This window comes from Patiria miniata, unplaced genomic scaffold (genome assembly GCF_015706575.1).
Source record: "Patiria miniata isolate m_02_andy unplaced genomic scaffold, ASM1570657v1 HiC_scaffold_7, whole genome shotgun sequence".
Taxonomy (NCBI): domain Eukaryota; kingdom Metazoa; phylum Echinodermata; class Asteroidea; order Valvatida; family Asterinidae; genus Patiria; species Patiria miniata.
In genome coordinates this window covers 15,536,121-15,557,543 of record NW_024037074.1, presented here as the reverse complement: position 1 = coordinate 15,557,543, position 21,423 = coordinate 15,536,121, and the positions used below count along the sequence as shown (strand labels likewise).

Here is a 21,423-nt window from a genome sequence, read left to right as displayed (position 1 = left end):
GACCAGTCCCTGGTTATCACATTAAAAACATGGCCATAAAACTCCACATATTTGTTTTAAAATCACCCCATGTAAAGCTAAATACATCCCTGTTATATAAATAGGCAGTCGGAATGACATAAAACGATAATGAATGTGATAAACGTACTAATATGTATAATCAAAGATAACTGGTCCTCCGTTGAGGAGACAACCTAACCAACCGGACAACAAATCCTTAGATCAAACCAAAATACCTGATAACAGTTGTGATTGGGGAAGAGGTCTTCTAAAACAAAACGTAAGTGCCCTTTACAACTTGAAATACATTTTAAATTCAGGAGAGTGGGTAAATGCATAAGCGAGGTAAGTCATGATTTTTGTTTTATTATTTTTTTCTTCAAATTTTATTAAGTATTTTAGCCAAGCTAGCCAATGATACACTGATCGCTGAACCATCAAAATGTTTTGGAAAGCTGCCCTTTTCCCCATACTAGGGATAAAGGGTGCACAACATTTGCTTGGGGCATATACCAACTTCATGGGTCCTGGATTGTAGATAAACATTTGAGTACATAAATTTTGCCACTTAAGACTTAAGAAATGTTTCTTGATAATTCCCATAAAACTTGATGTGCTTGTAATGGATTGTAATTGTGTTTTGATGTTATGTAGTTTCAGATGACCATCGTGATGGACACCTTCAATGCATTGACTCTCTTCTTGTTTGTGGTGCTGGCTTTGCTTCAGCAAGGAGCCGCCGATCCTGTGGTCAACGTGTCACAGGGGACACTCCTTGGAAAAACGGAGAACTTTAGAGAAATTCGATTCCTTAGAGTAAGTGTAATTGCTATCTTTAGTCAAATAGGACTTTAAAAGTACCTATTATTAATTCCAAACCCCAAATGTTCAAAGGTGACATCTCTGTTATTTCAATGATCAACCATTCAAGTTATTACTGTATTCAATCAATTTAGTTTCTCTCTTAAACATTCTTGCTCTTTTGATTTAATCCCCAGGTGAACATAGACATTGATGTCTACTTGGGCGTGCCGTACGCCGAACCACCGAAACGTTTCAGGCCCCCAGAAGAACGTCAGCCATGGGAGGGGGTGTGGAATGCCACCTACGCACGAGACGGCTGTGCACAGCCCATTTTACCAAGCAGTGAAGATTGCCTGTATCTGAATGTGTATGTACCGGAAAATGTGGTAAGTCTGCAGCAATGGATCAAGGATTTTTCAGAACCAAGGTGGAGGGGGGGGGAATGAGGCATTCAAAAATTCAACCACCCAGACTTCCACCAACTTTCAACCCCTCCAAACCCAAGCTGATGCCCTTTTTGAAAAGAAACTTTCTGAAAATGAAAACCTTTTTTCACCCTTGAAAGATATCTGAAGTGAATTGAAAAGACTCTATCCCCAGTAGCCATTCAACATTTCACAAAGAAAAAGTATAAACCTAATATTTTTCCCCCTTATGAATACTGACTCAAGAATCTTCGATAATTTGAACAAGGCCAGCTTTAATTCCAACTAAATGGGTTATAAAAGCTCTCTCATTTTGAAACTGGTTTCTCACGTTTGTTTTCTTCTTTTTCAGAAGAAAGACGCAGCAGTGATGGTGTGGTTCCATGGCGGTGGGTACCAGTATGGCTTCAGTACATCACGCACCTATGACCCCATAGTTCTGGTTGCACTGGCTGACGATATGATATTTGTATCGGCCAACTATCGCCTTGGACTATATGGATTTCTATCCACTGGTAATGAGAAAAAAAATGCAGAATGCCATTTTCAAAGCAAATTTAGTTCATGAAACCTTGCAAACTTTTTGTTTTCAACATTTTCAGAAGGTTTACATGATTTCTTAACATCAGTCTCTGAGAAATATGAACTCTTCCAGACTTGAACTTGTCCACTAACTCAAATAATGAAAACGATATCCCACATATATATGCACAAAAATTGAAAGCATAAGTCATGTTTCACTTTTTGACATCCATGGAAAGCAGATCTGATTGTTCATTCTATTTTAATCTGTTGTCACTTGAATAAATATTGTCATTTTAACAATTTTTAACAATAAAAAAGTGTAACGATTGGTAATGCTTCTTTTGTTTGCATCAAGTCCAACACATCCCTTGGTTGATTTTTTTTTTGTCATTTCAACAAACTGCATTAATGCAGGAGATGATTCATTGTACCATTTTCACATTTGGCAATTTTTTTTAAGTTTACCGACACATTTTTGTATTTAAAACTGTTCTTATTACAGGAGATGCAGTAGCTCCTGGCAACTACGGACTTATGGACCAACTAGAAGTCTTGAAATGGGTCAAGACAAATATTGCAGGTACTTACCTTAGAGGTTGGGCTTAGTAAGATTTGAGGCTTTGCATGGTGGAGATACTAAATAATGAAAGGTTTGCAGAAACACCATGTGTGAATAATTTCTCAAACTAAGAGAATGGTTCTGAAAAGAACCAGAGGTATAAACTTGACGTTCCGGTCAGTATGCTCTGACTGTCTTCAGGAGAGATTGGGCTAGCTTATTCTCCCAGCAAACTTGGTCATTCCCCTCTTCCAAACGTTTACAAAAAAGCTTTTTTTAGACAGTTTCTATTAACCCTAGTAGTCGTGAATCCTCAAATTTTAACTTGTCTTTTCCTCACCCAATGGAGTTGGGGCTAATGGGAAAAGTCTCTGTAACATTTTCCCCCAAATTCTTAGGTTGTCCTTTAATTTTGAAAGTTTCCAAATACAGGTGCTCAACAAGCATTTGTTTATGAAAATGTAAAAATCGGAAGTTTTTTTGAAGGACTTTTATGCCATGCTCTCGGAAACAAGTTGTAGATAGCCAGTTCCATGGGGGCCGCTGTAGTCCATTAGTTACGGTGTTTGACGTGTGTGCTGTGTGGGAGGTGGTCTTGAACCCTGACTGGGAACATAGTGCTTGGGTTCTTGGGCGAGATTTTACTACAGTTGCGTCTCTCCACCAAGGAGTATAAATGGGTGCCTGTGAAGGTACAGACCAAATAGCTCTGATCTTGAGTTGCTGCAGACAAAAGGGTCTCATTCCTAATGAACAGGGATAATCAATTGTAAAGCGCTTTGAAACTTAAGATATAAAGTGCTAAATAAGCAACACATTACATGCAGTCGACATTACTTTCACTGACGACAACTATGTCTTTCTGTCACAGCGTTTGGCGGTGATCCTTCCAGGGTGACCATTGTCGGTGAGAGTGCTGGAGCAGGTAGTGTGTCCGCTCACCTGCTCTCCCCGCACAGTAAGGGATACTTCAACCAAGCTATTATGCAGGTAAGCGTGTGAATGATTGCGCCTAAGGTAGCAATACAATGTGTCATTCTATACATTTAAGGTCCAAAGCGTGGCCTTTTTTCCTGTCCCTATTACCTTGGTACTTTGTAAATTACCACAAAAAGTATCACTAAGAATGACTTCAAACATGTATTTATTTGTTGGGTAGGTAGTTTGCTAAACATATTTATTCTTAGAGGACGACTGCATTATGAAGTGCATCAGAATTTTAAAATCATGGATGTCAGGTTTTTGGCGGTACAGGGAGTAACAGACAGCGCAGTTTGGGGCGCTTTAAAGACCAGTGCGTATGCTATAATTTTTTGTTCTCCCTTTTGTGCATTTTTACCAGAGCGGTAACCTCTTGTCACCCTGGGCCATTGACTCCAGTCCAAACAGCAAGCGTAGTGTCATGATGGCTGGGGACCTTGCTCGACGTGTGGACTGTCCGACTGACTCTACTGTTGAGATGGTGGCCTGTCTGTCTCTGCAATCTGAGAGAACTCTCACAAATCAAGAGAGAGAGGTAACGATGACATTAGAATTCGTAGCTAGAGGCAAGACGGACCCGTAAACTGGAATCCAGAGGTCACGAGACCTTTGGATCGCTTTGCTGTCTGCATAGTGGTCAATAGCCTTGGTGCTTACAGTTGCTCTCCAAATGCTATCTTCTAGTTTCACCTCGGGAAAAAAATGTTTTTGAATTTGTTTTTTTTATCTCAATCACAACAGAAAGCAATCAAATAAATGCCATTGCATGATTTGTTATTTCACAGTAAGTTATGTTACAGAAATAGCATGTTAGTGGTCTCCATTCAAGTAGTTTTTTTTTTTCTCTTGATCAGCTGATATCAGACACAGTCTTCAACGACCTTCCTTTCAAGCCAGTTGTAGACAAAGACTTCATCCCCGATCAACCCGAGGTGTTGCTTCAGAAGGGTGCCCTCAACCCAGGAAAGCTGCTTATGGGTACAAATCAAGACGAGGGAACTTTGTTTGCTTTGCGAGCTTATCTCAGGTAAGATTGTGTGGGCGGGGCATAAGGGACAGAGAGAGTAGGTGGAGGTGAAACTTAAAACTTAATCCCACTAAATTCTTGGACCTTCTTTACCAACAGGGCCGGTTACCTGAACGCAGATGAAGCTCCTGAGATTCCCCTTCAAGATTTGAGAGAGCTACTTCCGTTTTACACCTACAACTACAACCATCCGTTGCTTCATAGTGCCATGGAGCAGCAATACTTGGACTGGTCCGTGGCCGATAACTCAACGGCCGATCATTTCAAAGCATTCGTAGCAATGATGACAGACTTAGCCTTCGCTTGTCCTACAGATGCCTTCGCTCGCTGGGCCATGGGGAGCGATAATCGGACCATCTTCTTGTACCATCTGACCCATGTCCCGGAACATTCTCTCGTCAGCTTAGGGGGGCTTGGTCCGAAGTGGTTGGGTGTCGGGCACGCTGAGGATCTTCCCTTCCTCTTCATGTTTGGGCTTAATAACAGGAGGCAGTTTAATCAGCCGACGGTGGATAAGGAGTTTGGCATTCAGATGGCCAAGTATTGGATTAACTTCATCAAGACTGGGTGAGTTTAGAGATCAAGCGTCTCAAAACACCTTACAGCCAAACATGATGTTACAGTTATGTTTCATGTTACATTACGGTTTTAATGAGTTGTGTTTCGTTACCTTACATAATGTGATGTTCAGCTACATAACCTTGCAAGTTTTTTGCAGCCACAACAGATCCATTTTCTAAAAATAGATATTTGGATTTGGAATTTATTGTTCTCTTTAGGTAAAGAGGGTTATCACAAAAATCAAGAAAATTAGAGGACAAGATCATATTAAATTCATATTTGTGAGAAGAATTGTGTTCTCCAAAAAGGTTAATTCCATTTAAAATGAGATGTTAATCATTAAACTTGAAATCTGACAATTTTTTCCTCTAAACCAGAAATCCAGATGAGGGTTTTTCATCATCTGCAGAGCCCTGGACCCCATACTGGCCTCCCACATCACCGGTTTACAAGGAGTTGAATCCAGACATGAAGAATAGAAACTCCCTCAAAGCCAACGAGTGCCAGTTCTGGAACTCCTACTTACCCAAACTTGCAACATTCACAGGTGATTTTTTCCCATTGTATAATTTGTGATGTTTGTAATGCAAGGATAAACAGAGTAGATGTCAATTTAGCTATTGCAGTTGGTTAAAGAGAATTTGAGGATGTTTCATTATTTGAAACACTCTTCTCTTGGAGTTTTCTTGACAGATTTTCTCTTAATTTGTGGTGCCTCAGTAATCACTCTTGCTTTTAAGTTTCAGTCATGTTTATGCTTTTAGCTGAAAGGGGAATAGAGTGGAGGTGCAAGGGAATAATTCCTAACACTTGGGGGGGGGGTTCTAAAACTTTTTGTATAATTGCCGACACTAGTTTTTGCTTGAGCACTTTGAACAACAACAATGGTGGATACATGCGGTTTATAAATGCCCATTCTTAATTTTGTGGTCCCGGGGGATGTGTTTGCATTGGGAATTTATGGATTTTTTTTTTAATTCTTAATTTGGACTATTTTTGTGGTAAGTTAATCCAGAACCCACTATTAGAAATCATCAGTTGACAACAATTTGACAGTTAAGGAGGCCTGTTGCGGGCTTGCACTTTATAAATGTCTTTTTGTTACTGTTTTTTTTGTTTCTTTTCAAACAGCCAATACTACTGATATGGAAGAGGACTGGGCCATTGAAGTGGATCGATGGAGGAATCAGGATATGACAGACTGGATGGCAGCTTTCCAAGACTTCAAGGATAACAAGAGTGTCATGTGAAAGGAAAAAGAGACAGAGTGGGGAACATATTTATACTTGTGTGAAAGGGTTGGAGAAAATCAGCCTGGCCAAATTTTGAAACAATACATTATTATTAGTATTATTAGTATTATTATACATGTATTTCAGGTACTGAAACTAAGGAATCCTCAAAAGCGCCCTAGGCACTGTGAGCTCGCAAGCCTGAACTTCTGTCTAGAGAAGACAATGAAGATATTACAGTTTTAGAGGTGGGAGGAAAACCCCAGAAGAATATTCTGGGGAAAAGCCATGGAATCAGGCAGGGACTGAAAACCCAATTTACATGTGGACCAGGGAAGGAATCGAACCCGGGTCACAGCGGTGGAAGGCAAGGAAAGAAACCACTGCGCCAACCTGACTCCCCATTTTTGTTTATCATTATCTCTCCCCATTTATCTACCACATTGGCAATGAGTTGGATCATCAGTCCAAAGTTGTAGTTGAGTCATCAAGCATTACTCACTTGTAAATATTTGGTCGTACAGCCTTTAGTGAAATTAATTCTTGCAAAGGTGTTGGTCCTCTTGTACATTGACGATTCTGGTGATTAGACAAACTCAATTTTCCCGTTCACTTTACGAATTTACGAATCACCTTTTTCGGATAACGAGTTTCATGTCTAATTTTGCAGGTTTATATTTTATTTCTCAAATTTTCTTTACTTTTACACTATTATGCTTTTTCCCCTTAGTATTTTTCCCCTTAGTATTAATGTCCTTTTTGTATGCATGCTTTGAAGCTATTAATAAAACTTCAGACTTTTTAAGAAAGAGTTTCAAGATTCAATCTTTGTTTATCTCTCAACTACGTCTACAACCGTAACATTTTTTTTTAAGTTAACCAAAAAAACTTCCGGTTTTCAGAAATATGATACACTTTGATAAGAGTTGAGATACGCTCCTGTATCGGAACTGCCAGTCAGTAGTTAACAGTGACTGACAGAATTATTTCTTGTGGGAATTCGAACAGATGTGTTGATTCCCGGCAATTTCTCTTTTTCAACATCATGATGAAAACCAAAAAAAATGCCATCAAACTCAAAGAGTCAGACGCTAATGATGGACAGGCTCATCAAGTCTTTGTGATTGGCAGCTGAAGCACTTACCTCAAGAAGTGTTTTTTTTTTTTGCAAAATGAAAAGTTTATCGTATTTTATATAGATACAAGAAATAGATTTCCCGGCCCATGTCACCTGTTTCATAACTTATCAGTATCTGATATAGAACGACGTAGGACTGAGAACCCAAATTTATGACCAAAGCTGGCACTTTCTCCTACCACTCTGAAGAGCGCAGTCGACATATCCGAGTCGTAAACGCAGTTTAGTTGATCCACTGAGCGCCGAACTAGGGAGATGATTTTCAGCGTGTTCGTGGGCCTTCTGGCCCTGGCCAGCGCCGCGATGGCCGGGCCGATTGTCCAGACCCTGAACGGTCGAATTGAAGGTGTCACGGAGACTTTCAAAGAAACTGACTACTTGAAAGTGGACAAGCAGATTGATATCTACAGAGTGAGTTTTGAGCTGAATTCACCAGGTTTTATTTTAGTTATATGGGTTTCTCAATTTAGGAATGGTTATTGTAGGATTATGGTTTGTCAGATTTTTTAGTGGAGTACCAAAGTTTGAAAATAAACTTGAACTTGAATTAAAATTAAAAATGAACTAAAAATTGAATATTTGTATCTCTCCCGATGTTGTTTTCATGTAAAATGACACTCAAAAACTTTTGTCAGAAATTACCCCGCTGAGTGACAGCTATGATCAGCTAGGTACAACTTTGACCAAATACCGGTCAAATCTGACACCAGTCATGCTATAAATTGCAAGTGTATATTTTTTCTTTCGAAAAATAAATTGAAAGAGGTATTCAATTTCCACAAATTTCTACAGGCCTAATTTTCTGAAAAGTTTTAACGGAAACAGTTTTTCGTGTAAACTGTTCTTTGTTTTTACTTGCTCTTAAAAGTTGAAATATGTGATCAACATGATCACATTTGCCTCACAAGTCAAGTATTCGTTGCCGATTTGTCGTGTTTCTGTGTAGAACAAACTGATTGGTGTTGTTTATGTCCTTGGGTGAGACACTTTACCACAATACACTCTGAGGGGTAAAAGGTACTGGGCTCCTAAAACAGATCTCATGGCCTGATGAACAGGGGTAATAATGTTTTGAGACATTTTATTTTGGCAACGTTGACCTTCCATAGTTTGCTCAAAGCGTGGTTGGCAAAAAGTGCCAACTCTTAAGAAAGGTCTATTATTAATTACAATTCTACCACCCTGTCTCCGACCGTTAGGGCATCCCGTTCGCCGAGCCGCCCGTGGGGGCGAGGCGCTTCCAGCCCCCCGTACCAGTCAACTCGTGGAGCGGTACCCGTAACTGCGCCAAACACGGTGCCGCCTGTATCCAGTACTTCGTCTCCTTCAGCGGCATGGACGAGGATTGCCTGTTTCTCAACGTCTACCGCCCTCAAACAGCAGTAAGTCTCAAAAAGATTCCTTCTGTCAAACCAATATTTATTGACATAGCTAAGGCTTTTCTGATATAACTCCGTACAAAACTGCAGAATTTAGTTCATAAAACTCGAGGGATATTGGTCAATTATGTTAACCTCAACACCTATAAAGCCAACCTGGCCATCCAAAAAAAATCCTTGATCACATCCATTTTCTTTGTGGCTTACGGATAAGACAGTATATTTGATTGACACCGAATCGGCTGAAGATTCGAGGTTGAGTTGGGAAAAAATGACAAGTGTTTTCCCGGGAAAATTACGCAGTGTTGTGAATGAAATGGGTCTTCACCTTACACTGTAATTTATCTTTTATTTTTTTGTCGTTATTTCCTAGTCCAAAACGGCCGCTGTGATGGTTTTCATCCACGGCGGTGCTTTCTTCTTCGGTATGGGATCGATGCCGGAGTACTTTGGCCAACCCATCTCGGCTGTCGGTGACATCATCTATGTCTCCATCAACTACCGTCTTGGGCCATTCGGGTTCCTCACCACTGGTCAGTAGATGTTCTGTTTACAAGCATAAATGCTTGAAGTTGCTCTCTCGTGCTTTCAGAGTTTTAGTCTAAAAAAGATAGAAAACAATACAAAATGTTATTCACTTTTGAATGCGATATCAAAAGAAAAAACTTTACCCAACTTTTGCGGTGGAATATTAACTTTGCAAGTTTCAAACTATTTGTGGACTTTTTTTAGTGCATTTTTTTAAATGCAGGAGCAATCCAAAACGAAAACACCTTATTCACGGGGCTGCAGGTGCCTGAATAGAAAAGGTACCTTTCTTTCGTGAAAATATAATTAGTACAGAATGCAAAGTTCGTTTGGAGAAGAGAAATAAATCTAAATTGTTGAAGAGCACGGGGGAGCTAGAGCTATAGCTACACACCGTGTGAGCGTTAATTACTTTAAAAAAAAAAACAGATTCCAATTTTATGAATGAATTTGCAATGACGTCATCTCTTGACAGGTGATAGCGAGGCTCCTGGTAACGTGGGCTTGTTGGATCAAGTGGTGGCTCTCAAATGGATCAAGGACAACATCCAAAGTAAGTTGGCATCAGAAGAAAATGGTTTTAAACAATACATTTATCTTATATAAAACAATTTTCATAGAAAAAAATACCTAAACATACCTTTTGATGAAAGGTAATGGTGCTGGATACCATTTGCAAAAAAATATGTGTTTTGCCGGTTCAAGGAAAAATGGTTCTGAAGCAGATTATAAAAAAAAAAAAACTAGGCCTAACCTGTTGAAATTCATCTCATTAGATATCACATTGACTTAGAAAACTGTGTTGTTGTTTTTCTGGACGCGAACGTTTCTGTTGAATACGCGATGGTTAGGACTAACCATCGCGAGGAAATGATGCGAATGCCTCTTTTCTCGAAAATGACAACATATTTTACTAGGTGCTATGATTTCGCAAAATGCTTAATCCTTAATACTTACAATCAAGTAGAATTAACTCCCAATATTTTGACAATTTTATTTTTGAGTGTTTGCAAAATGGTGTCAATTACCTTTAAGTAAATATTATTGTTCAAATAATTTTTTTTTGCTCTTCAGGATTCGGCGGAGACCCTGACAAAATCACCATCTTCGGTGAGAGCGCGGGATCCGCCAGCGTCAGCTTTCACCTCGTCTCCAAACAGAGCCAAGGACTCTTCAACCGAGCAATCATGGAGGTAAGAACAAACCTTCTTTGTTGTGAGCCTTCTTGCTATGCAGATAGCTAGTGCGCCCCACCCAACCGAAAGTAGCCACGCCCACTTTAAGCACATGGGGATCGATGATGGCATCGCCCCATTGGAATTATTCTCACACAGCAATCAGCTGAGTTAATTGCTTCTTTTGGTTTCAGAAGCAAAGGCTTCATACCGAATTGACGGGTGGTGTAATATATTGATTAGGACTTCTGATATTTTGAAATACATGTACGCAATGACAATCATTGCTAGTTGGTTTTCCGTGGTCGAAACATTCAATTTTGTTATGTGTTTTTTTCCTTGGTAGAGTGGTACTTCGACGTCGTTCTTTGCCTATCAACGCTCCATGGACTACGCCAAGAACCAAGCGAAGGACGTGGCGCTGCAGGCGGGTTGCTCCACCGCAAGCTCGGCCGACATGATCTCTTGTTTGCAGGCGTTGCCTCAGAGGGAACTGCGGTCCGTGGCTTATAAGGTCAGTTTGACGTTCCATTGGTATCAGCTCTATACAGCTTGATGCTTAAAACCATGCAATGTTTCACGATTTATCTAAATTTAATTTCTCATTTCAGATAAAAAATTATATATTGTACATCGAGTAGGCCTACTTAGTACGTTCCGCAAAATTTGTACTATACTTACTATCTGCGAAAACTAAATGATGTGAAGATGTGAAGGTATTCTCCTAAGCTTGTGCCGACTGGCTGAGTCTAAGGGCTTCAGATTGCCGGCCGTATATAGCCAAGTAATTCGAACGCGGCCTAATCTCCTTTTAGACTTGGCCCAAGACTGGTCCTGATTTTGGTTTGTGACCTAATATCGCTTAATTCACGTCTCAGGGCCTGGTATTGCCATACCAACAGGCAACAATAAATTATAAATGACTGGAATCTTGATTCGTTGCAGGCTGATTTGGCCTACCTACCTGTGGTAGACGGGTTCTTCCTCCACGACTCGCCCGAGAACATCCTGGCCGCCGGTGACTTTCAGAAACTCGACATCATGATCGGCACCATGCGGGACGAGGGTGCCCTCATGGCCATGGTCTTGGACCTAACCTCCTACTTCTCCTCCACGGCCCCTCCCATGAGCCGGGACAAGTTCTTGCAGGTCTACCCGAACTGGGTCTTCACTTACGGGGATGTGCCCAACAATGCCGCCATGAAACAAGCCATCGAGGCCAAGTACGTCAGCGACAGCCAGGCTGCTGACCCAGCCGCGGACTACCTGGACAACTACATCCGCATGATGACCGACTACACCTGGGTGGCGCCTGCTGACGTCACGGCGCAGGCGCACTTGCGGGAGGGCACCAAGGTCTACATGTACCAGATGACCCATCAGCAGACTGTCTCCATCTTCCATGTCTTCTTCCTGGGCCCTAAGTGGCTGGGTGCGGTCCATGCTGACGACATCCCTACCGTCTTTGGTAACCCCTGGATCGATGATATCTTCTACAAGACTGGCAAACCACTGCCTGAAGAGATGATGATGTCCAACACGGTCATGAAGTACTGGACCAACTTCGCAAAGACAGGGTAAACATTTCTGCAAATTCAGCATACGCCAAAAGACGTTATAAGCAATAACAGTAAAATGCAAAACTGCAGTCATCTATTTTTAAAATCAAAAGGAAAAATCTGGGGACAACAATATATTACAAACATTTTTAAATTTCGACTGTATCTTTCGATGATTGTTATCGCAGTGTGGATTCTTATAAATAGCCGTCATTTCAAAAGTTGCAAAATGAAAATCACTTATTGTATTTAATAGCGTTTATATTTTTAAACTAATTATGTCATGCTGTGCTTATAGATGTTGCTCTGTCTCTGATGTTTCATAATATAAAATTACCCATTACCTCTTGCGCCATGCACAATGCAACAAAAGTGATGCTTTGAAAAAGTATTACTTAAGATTTCATTTCACATGACCGAAGCTTGCCCGTACAACCTCGCGTTTAACCCAGTTCCTCGTCAGATCTCCTCGATCTCCATCCTCTCAATTGTTTCCAACTGTTGTCCCCTTCCAGTTCTCCCAGCGATGGCGTCATACCTGACTGGCCCGAGTACACCCTAGCTCAGAAGCAGTACAAGGAGATCTCCGTCTACCTTCCAACCAGGACCGGCGGTATCCGTCAGGACTACGTCAAGTTCTGGAACGAAGAAATCCCCAAACTCGTCTCTCCTTCCGATGGTTCGTATTTGGGAGCTTTGTTTCAATTGGTTGGAACTTTCGATTCGTTCTTCAGCTTTTCATTCTCTGTTGTGCAACCTATGGGAAATGTTCCTACTTGGGAATAAGACTAACGACTTTGCTTGTTTCTCTATCTTTTTGCAGTTATTTCGACCCCAACTGAAGGTATCGCAGCCTTCATTCAGGTACAGAACCAGGTGGATCAGTGCATAGCCGAGTTCCAGGAGGACGGAGTGTATCACTAAAGAGCGACTCATGAAGAGACTAAACTCTCGCCTTTGATCTTGCGTTCCGTAACAAGAAGTAATTGTATATCAGACTTTGTAATGACTGATATTCAACGTTAACATTCATTTTTAATTTGGAGCGATGTTAAGGCTACTACAATTTTGTTGGTAAAATTCTGGATGTTCCTGCAGAATCGGTTTATCGTATGTTTTTAATGATTTTTATGGTGTGGCCGTAATACAAAGTATGCCAAGTGACGTTATTCACTAATAAAACATTAATGTGAATGATACAGATGTTTAACGACCTGCAATCTTCTTTTGTGTGTATGAATTCCCAAGTTATCAACGCTGATGATTCGCCTTTTTAAATTTATTTTGATCTTCATTAACCAAATTAATCAAATTTACAATGCCGGTGTGGTGTGAAATTTGGACTCTTTGAAATACGAACTCGCTGGTTGTATTGCGCAAGCCTAATTGAACAATATACAGTGACAGATCAAGTGTGAGAGTCAGTGTTCATATAAGGTAAAATAGACCAGATTTCATTGGAGTCCGAATTTCATATGAAACCGGCAGCGTTATTACCCTTTTCGGGGTAATACATGACTGTAGGCCTATGCGCATCAACCACAGTGAGGCTGATATCGCTGAGGACAATGAATTTTAGTATTCCTCGCAAAAGGGCAAGGCCTTCGCAAAAACAATACTTCTATTATGCACACTGGTTTTGTTTTTGTAGTTATATCTTCACCACCTGAGCTATGTTTACTTGCAAACTTAATAACCTTATCGTTATATCAGCGTATTAAAATTGCACAAATCATATCGAATGCCGTTATCGCATTGTTTTATAACTGACCTGGATATTTGACCTTTATTTTTGTCGATATCAGTCACAAACACCGACCAGTAATCAACATTGGGGAGGTGGCTGTCATTCAAATAATAATTTTATCAGTAGTCTTTGCCATCAGATGTTTCGGTTGTGTTATGTTGCAGTAGTTGACAAGACTACCATATTAGGGTCATGCACTGAAGGACCAAGGGGCTTTTAATGTATGGTTGCACCAAATGTATGTACAATATTGCACCATTAAGCCCACGTCCACTTAAAATTCGGTAGAGTAAGGTGGTTAGTTCAAGATAGGCAAGATGTTTGTGGTCCGTTTGACCGTGTTATTGGTAGCGGTCACAGCCGTGCGCGCTAGGCCCAGGCTTCAACTCAACGAGGGTTGGATCGTAGGTGAAACCGTACAGTTTACCGATCCAGACTTTCTAAACGTCAGCGCTGAAGTCGACATTTACAAGGTAAAGTTATCAACTTTCTGGTTGTCATAATGAAACCAAATTTTAGATTTCTAATCGTAAGACCTTACAAATGTCATATCTTTACCGCTAAATGGCCCATTCACGAGAGAGCCAGTATTACGACTAATTCTGAGCTAGCTTGTTCAAACCGTTGGTGTCTACGTCTCCGTATACAGGATCAGGAACGCATGTGCGATGAATTTCACCAAGCTGATATTGCTTAGCAAAGTATACTCGCTAAGCAAAAGTCAGGCGAGCACTAGTCACAAACAGTGTACATGGAATGACATTTTGGCTGGTAACCTGTATTCGCTAAGCCAACATTTTCCGGGCTTAACAGATTTCTGTGCTTATAGCAAATTGAGTCCTAAGCTTTGCTGCACAACGGCGAAGTCACTATGGAAGTGTGATTTTTTGAAATCGATTTTCCAGAGTATCCCATACGCGGAACCGCCCATCGGTCTGAACCGATTCCGGCCGCCAATCAGGAAGCGAGCGTGGGACGGTGTCAGGCAGTGTCGGCGGTTCAAGCCCGCCTGCATGCAGACTTTCCCGTCTCTGAGCGGAATCGACGAAGATTGTCTGTTCGTTCACGTCTACGTGCCTCACAACCTGGTAAGAGTCTTCGGTACTAGTCAGTTAGCAAGCTTAGGCGTCGCTAGAGGGCAGTGTAAGGGGGTGTTTGTCGTTTTGACGGAAGATTTATCGTTCTTGAACGGCGAGTTCATGGATGAATCGAAAAGCATGAGGGCAAAATGAACAGCGCCACAAAGTGGCGGAATTAGGGTCCAACAGTAGTGGAGACACTTGAGACTTCTTATTTCCGGAGAAACTCGCAGTAAGTTACAATAAATAATGAACAGCTATAGTTTTTAGCAACATTCTTAGTAGGGGGAGGGAAGGAGGGAAGGGGTCACATTTGTGGGGGGTGGAGGTTTGTTGGAGGTTCTACCCGTTCCGCATTACTTGCCTCCCCCCCGGTCACAACTCCATATAAATTAGGTCGGTGACTCCTATGTTTGTATATAGGTTCTCTTGAATAGAAAATTTACCACATCAAGAAATTCGCACATTTTCAGGACGCGAATGATTGTAGCAGTACGACTAAACTTTATCAGAACTTCCGAAGGTATAGAATTGTCGATGGGTTATATGGGTGTTTTTTTGTGTGTATGGTTTGGAATTCATGACTTTGTGGTAAAACTTTCTGCACTTATTGAAAACTTTAAATGTACCAAATTTTGACATCTTCTGTAGTCGGCTAATGCTGATGTGATGGTATTTTTCCACGGGGGCGCCTACGTGTTCGGATCAGGGTCCATGCCAGAATACACGGGCTACCCTCTGGTGACCGTCGGCGGCGTCATCCTGGTTACCGTCAACTATCGTCTGGGACCCTTCGGGTTCATGACAACAGGTCAGTAGCGAAACGAAAAGAGAGGAGGGGTAATCCTTCCTTTTTTATATAGTCTTGTTTTTCCGAAGAGTACAAAGTGACTTTATTTGACTGAAACTAGACAAAACAATTTTGTTTAGTGACATTATGTCATTCGAACAGATTGGGTTTCAACTCAGTAGAAACCATTTCTTCTACACAAATCTGTCAATCTAACAATGTAAATAATTATCCCTTTTGAAAAGTCTTGTCCCCTGAATGATGAAGTGACATTTTGCTCTTTCAAAAAAGAGATTATGGGTGCACTCTGCGATCGAAAATAAAAGTTTCATGAGAATATTTTCAAGCAGTCAAGACAACAATTATTCGCCCTCGTCGTTGGGCTATATATCGCCCTGTGTGGTTCAACAAGTGGTACAACAAGTGGTACAAAGAAAATGACAATACTGATTTATTTTGTGAATAATTGCAGGCAATAATGACCTTCCGGCAAATGTGGGTATGCTAGACCAGGTGATGGCGCTAGAGTGGGTCCGTGACAACATAGAGAGTGAGTGTTCTGTGAGTCCGTCAGTCTGTCGGGCTGACTACAGTCCTATCTGGTTGTTTGCAACAAACTGGCGTTGTCAGGGAATTAACACAAGATTTATCGTGACAGACTGACAACCAACTTAAACCTATACTCATGAATATCCTCCGAGAATATTGACACTGTCCTCTATCAAGACGACACATAGTTAGAACTACATTTACACGACAAAGAGGATGGACACCAAATTCAAGCCTTTTGCCGTATGGGGTTTACCAAAACATGCATTGCAATAAGACCAGACATTGTCAATGTTTCTTTCTGTGAATGGGTAAACGGAGAAAAAAATGTCATCATTTCCCAAACTAATTTTGATACTGGATTGTTAGTATAATTTACTGGGTTCACTTCTTCTTTAGATTTTGGAGGTGATCCCAACAAAGTGACGATCTTTGGTGAGAGTGCGGGGGCGAGTAGCGTGGGTCTGCACCTGCTGTCCAGGCGGAGTGCCGGCCTCTTCCGTAGAGCAATCATGCAAGTATGCCAAAATTAATTTCCTTGATATGAAGACATTTGGTATAAGCACGGTTATATTTGCATATAGCAGAAATTGGTTACCATGTAAACTGTCATGTAATGTATATTGTGCGCGATTGGTTTCCGCAGCGGAGTTGGCTCAGCCCACAACACTGACGAAGACCAGACAACACATTACGCGTGGCTTCTGATCAGGAAACTTTGCATGATTGAATAGACACGAGTTTGGAATAAATATTGGTTTCAATCACCGTTTGCAATAATGTTCAATTCTATTTCATACGAGCAAACGTTCTCTTTTTGTTAATTGAACAATCATTGTGTGTCGGTGTCTGGCAAAAAAGACGGTATGTTATTTTATGTTCTCCATTGCACACCAATATAAAAGTTATCCTGTATGCCATCCCATTCCATTGGGTTTTTTTTTATAGAGTGGTGTCCCCACGACAACCTTCGCCTATCGTCGCGACGTAAAGGAAGTGATCCAGGAAACAGGGCACATAGCGGCCTCCGTAGGCTGCTCCAACCGTACTTCCTCCGAGATGGTGCAATGTATGCAAAACGTACCAGCGAGGGAACTACTGACTACGGCATTCAAGGTAAAGGGTTGAGCGTGCCGAAAATGTCGGCTGTGACGAGTCTGTATTCGTGTAACTGAGTGCGTTAGGAGTTATGAAAGGTCGCAAAGTTAACCTGCGCTCATATAGTATGCCAGCTGCAGGAATGCAACTTCGTCACGATGTCAACTTGAGCACATACTGATGGGCTGTGTGTCCTCTGTGTTTCGTAGTGACGACCATCTAAATAGCGCCATTACATAAAGGATTTTACATGTTCAATTTTGAAAGACATCCAAAGAGGACTCTTAAAATATACCATCGTGCTTCGATGATTAAAAATTGCGTCCTTTGTATTTTTTGCAATGTCTTTCGATGTACACCCCCGTGTTATGGTTCAAGTCATCCCGCCTACTCCTCAGTTCTTTAAAAGTGGATCTTACATTCAAGAACAATCTGATATTCATTTTCCATCATAAGGTAACTATCTCTTTTCAACCTGTGGTGGATGGATTCTTCTTACAAGACTACCCGGAGACGCTTCTCATGAACGGTGACTTCCCAACTGACGTGGATATTCTCCTAGGCACCTTGGCCGATGAGGGCTCCACCTACGCTCTCGTAGTCGACATGAGGGCCTACAACTCCCCAACACCTCCCTACATGAACAGGACCAAATTTCTGGAATCCTTACCCAGGTATCTCTACCAAGCCGACGAGCCGGCCGTCTACCAAGCCCTGGACGCGGTGTACTCCACCACCGATCAGCTTGAAGACCCTCACGCCGACTACTTGCAGAACTTCGTCCGGATAACAACGGACCAGAGTTGGATCGCTCCGGCAGACTGGATGGCGAAGGCGCACCTCAAAGCCGGCTCAACCGTGTACATGTACCACATGACCCACCACCCTACCGTGTCGGTCATGGACGTTTTTTCCCTGGGACCGGGATGGATGGGCGCGGCACACGCTGAGGATCTGCCGTACGTCTTCGGCAATGCCTGGGCCCAGGAGCTGTTCTATAAGACTAAGATTCCCGAAGACAGGGAGAAACAACTTGCCGTTGATGTAATGACCTACTGGACGAACTTTGCTAAGACTGGGTAATTTAAATAAAGGGTTCGAATGTGGTTTTGAATTAAGTGAAATCACAGCGAATGATCGATGTTCAGAAGTGTTGAGCAAAAGGCACAACCGAAAATTAAATATATTCAGGGAATACAAGCACAATTCACAAAACGGAACATTATAAACAAAATGACCAGAAACAGATACTTGTTGTGCAGGACATTAGACCGGTTCCTACCCGTGACGAATACCGCCCCCTCCCTCCCCCAAAAGACACATTCGAAACACTGTTGAAAAGGCAAGCACAAAGTAATGCCTACACTGTGGGCGAGGTTATCATTGGCAACCGGGCTATGTGCTCAGGTCTGCCACTTGGTGGCGCTCCATGCGTTGTCCGTGTTGAATCTCCCCGGTGTTGGGTTAGAACCTCTTTTGGGAGTATAACGACCATATATAAGAACAAAACTCAGTGAATAACTCAAAATGAAAATCGAAAGGCACGACCGATATTTTACCGGTCAAGTAGGTTAACAACCTCGTAGCATGCAACGAAGTCAAATAGGCCTACGCGCCAAAGTTCTGATATTTTTCAAAAGTAGTGAAAAGCAACACTGTTTGTTCATGGCCTGGCTTTTTCCCATTCTTATTCCTTTTTTTTCTCCTTCCCTCTTCGCTCTAGAGATCCGAATGGCCCCAGTCTCCCAACGTGGCCGAAATACACGATGCCTGACCAGCTTTATAAGGATATCTCACTCGAGCTCGGCAATGGGCGCGGGCTGCGACAGAAATACTGTCATTTCTGGAACGACTACGTTCCTAGACTCCTCACAATGCTCGGTGAGTTGAATTGCCTCATTTGCATGCCACCATAACCTAACAAAATTGTGTGTTTTACTGTGGGGCAGAGGGTGAATATTTTAGGGGAATTGTGCCTTTGATGATACAAGCATGGCATTTGGCACACAGTAAGAGTGTGTCATGAGAAAGGCGTTAATTTGGCTAGGCTATAGACCGGAGATTTCTCATTTAAAAAAAATGTAGGTAGGATAACAAGCACATTTCAAATGTTTCAAAATGGCTGCCATTACTTGTTATTTTACCTATATTTTTTTCAAAGGACAAATCTGCGATGGCCCCATGGCCAAATATCTTTCTCGTGACACACTCTGACCGTGTTCCAATTGCCATGATTATATCATCAAAGGCACAATCCCATCACCTATCTGTCGTGCTATTCATAGTGCACACTCTCTCCTGAATACCAAAGGAAAAATAACAAATTACCACGGCACTATAGACTCACATTCCACACGGTGTTTTTGCAAACAAGTGTGCAGTAGGTTTGTGCTATGTGTTTATCTGGCGGATTTCAACTCAGACTCATACACTCATGCAAATATTCATTTTGACTCCAGCGTGGACCCAACAATACCTGAAGGGAGCGCTATATTTGGACAGGGTGTACACCTTTGTTATATCTTAACTTGAAGGTCTTCTACCCCGACCACCAACAGAAATGTTACGCAACCGCTCAATATTTGTGCAGAAAAAAAACCTTTGCCGTTCGTCTCTCAAAAGCAGTTTTACCAGTCTTTTGCTGACGCATACTCCATAATCCTGAAGTAAACAAGATCGTAAGCCTATACGACGGCAAAGCAGTCATTATTATGCAGTAGCTTACGTGGAAACGGGGATTGGGTAAAGATGGTCACATGGAGCTATGAAGACGTAAACTCCATGATAGAAGTAAAACCGCCATCCCCATTAAAACGAATTGTGTTTACTAAAACCAAAATGTTCTAAACTTCAGATTATAATTTGAAAAATACACGGCCCTCTTTTAATGAAATACTTACAAGTAAATTAAAATCCATTCTTATAAATGTATTAATTTAATATACAACATAGCTTCAGCTGTAATGTTCAGAAATGGATGGATTTCGGGGTTAGTATTTTATATTGTTACACTGACCTGTTTAACTAAGTTTTGTGTTCATACATGGGGGCATACGAAAAAGGCTGTTCTCCACAAATTTCATTGACCCTCCTTCAGTCGAGACAGAGTGCACCCGTTCACTGAGATTGGTATTCGAGGCAGTATTTGGGGGAAAAAACGTCATTCCCACCCACACATAATGGTCAGCCTTCCATCATTAGACGTTAATACAATTTATTTTTTTGAAAGTGACAGCACACTTGCCCTTAATTCACAAAATGAATGAGAATATTATTGACTCGGAATCAAGGAGGTATTTCATAATAACTTGGTAGTTTTGCTTGTTTGCAAATGTATGTTACATTAGCACAAGATATTTCTCGGTGAGTTCAGCAACGATGTGCGATTGAAACTGATTTTTGTTTAATCTAATCAACTGACAGGTCCGATGGAAAAGACGACGGCGGAGTATGAAGACGAGACGAGACGGTGGAGAGAGAGCGATATGTCGGCGTGGATGGCCGCTCTAGACACACTCATAACGTGAACACGGAAATGTTCAAAATCTTGCTCGACATAACTACTTTCCAGTGTAACTGATCAAGGTTATTTATGACCACTTTAATACATGACATCAAGAAAAGTATATTGTGTTTCCTCACTTTATTTTGATATTTTAAATGAGTTACGAATGAGAGCTCAGTATGGTTCCAATATCATCGTCCACATTCTGAATAATTGAAAGTGGTAGGCTTATGTAGTTAGAAACGTTTGATTCAGTTAACAGCGAAATGAGTAAAATCAGCCCAAAGAGCAAACGGGGCATAATGAGTAGTCAGGGCATTATGTTAAACGATTTCATCCGTTTCTTGCCATTTGGAGATTAATCTACAAAGGTGCAACATTACTAAGGAGACACGCAGAAAATGTACATGCTGAACAGGAATTTTAAGTTGACGGTGATATAAAGTTAGATTGAACAACTGGCGCCCTACATGAAATCTCGCTAAAACCCGTCAGATCTCGTGACGGTCCTTGAACTCGTTGAAGATCGTTACAAAAGTCACCATAAGGTACGCACATAATTTCTATTCAGTGACAAATATATTTGACTTAATGTTGTAATGAGGCAAATATACGACCCCCTTTGTTGTTTTATTGACAGAACTATTTATTCTCAGTGTACGTTTCAAATATGACATCATCGCGCAGTAAAACTTTGGCTCATGAATACCAAGAGACAAATGCCAACTGTTCAAGGACTTTCACCGTACGCTGCAGGCAAAC

General features: G+C 41.4%; 2 protein-coding genes across 2 annotated transcripts; both read left to right on the top strand.

The window, feature by feature from the left end:
• The first annotated feature begins 144 nt into the window (after positions 1-144).
• Positions 145-13,092, top strand: LOC119744985. The gene is made up of 20 exons (XM_038221209.1): positions 145-345; positions 655-816; positions 999-1,190; positions 1,582-1,744; positions 2,257-2,334; positions 3,185-3,303; positions 3,656-3,829; positions 4,149-4,321; positions 4,421-4,888; positions 5,260-5,429; positions 6,014-6,129; positions 7,484-7,663; positions 8,452-8,634; positions 9,005-9,164; positions 9,635-9,712; positions 10,234-10,352; positions 10,681-10,848; positions 11,280-11,911; positions 12,409-12,572; positions 12,717-13,092. Exons 2-20 carry the CDS (start codon positions 661-663, stop codon positions 12,815-12,817), a joined length of 3,594 nt encoding a protein of 1,197 aa, XP_038077137.1. The 5' UTR covers positions 145-345; positions 655-660; the 3' UTR covers positions 12,818-13,092.
• Positions 13,093-13,749: 657 nt separating this feature from the next.
• Positions 13,750-21,303, top strand: LOC119746246 (acetylcholinesterase-like). Its single transcript, XM_038223077.1, has 9 exons — positions 13,750-14,113; positions 14,546-14,728; positions 15,371-15,530; positions 15,982-16,059; positions 16,458-16,576; positions 17,007-17,174; positions 17,613-18,235; positions 18,880-19,037; positions 20,580-21,303. Exons 1-9 carry the CDS (start codon positions 13,958-13,960, stop codon positions 20,681-20,683), a joined length of 1,749 nt encoding a protein of 582 aa, XP_038079005.1. The 5' UTR covers positions 13,750-13,957; the 3' UTR covers positions 20,684-21,303.
• Positions 21,304-21,423: the final 120 nt, after the last annotated feature.

What these genes read in the sequence shown, in the direction of transcription:
- LOC119746246 (XM_038223077.1), top strand. Translation starts at nt 13,958, where the DNA reads ATGTTTGTGGTCCGTTTGACCGTGTTATTGGTAGCGGTCACAGCCGTG. An exon ending in CTGAAGTCGACATTTACAAG is followed by an intron (nt 14,114 to 14,545) that starts GTAAAGTTATCA and finishes TCGATTTTCCAG; the next exon opens with AGTATCCCATACGCGGAACC. An exon ending in TCTACGTGCCTCACAACCTG is followed by an intron (nt 14,729 to 15,370) that starts GTAAGAGTCTTC and finishes CATCTTCTGTAG; the next exon opens with TCGGCTAATGCTGATGTGAT.
- LOC119744985 (XM_038221209.1), top strand. Translation starts at nt 661, where the DNA reads ATGACCATCGTGATGGACACCTTCAATGCATTGACTCTCTTCTTGTTT. An exon ending in ACCAACTTCGCAAAGACAGG is followed by an intron (nt 11,912 to 12,408) that starts GTAAACATTTCT and finishes GTCCCCTTCCAG; the next exon opens with TTCTCCCAGCGATGGCGTCA. An exon ending in ACTCGTCTCTCCTTCCGATG is followed by an intron (nt 12,573 to 12,716) that starts GTTCGTATTTGG and finishes ATCTTTTTGCAG; the next exon opens with TTATTTCGACCCCAACTGAA.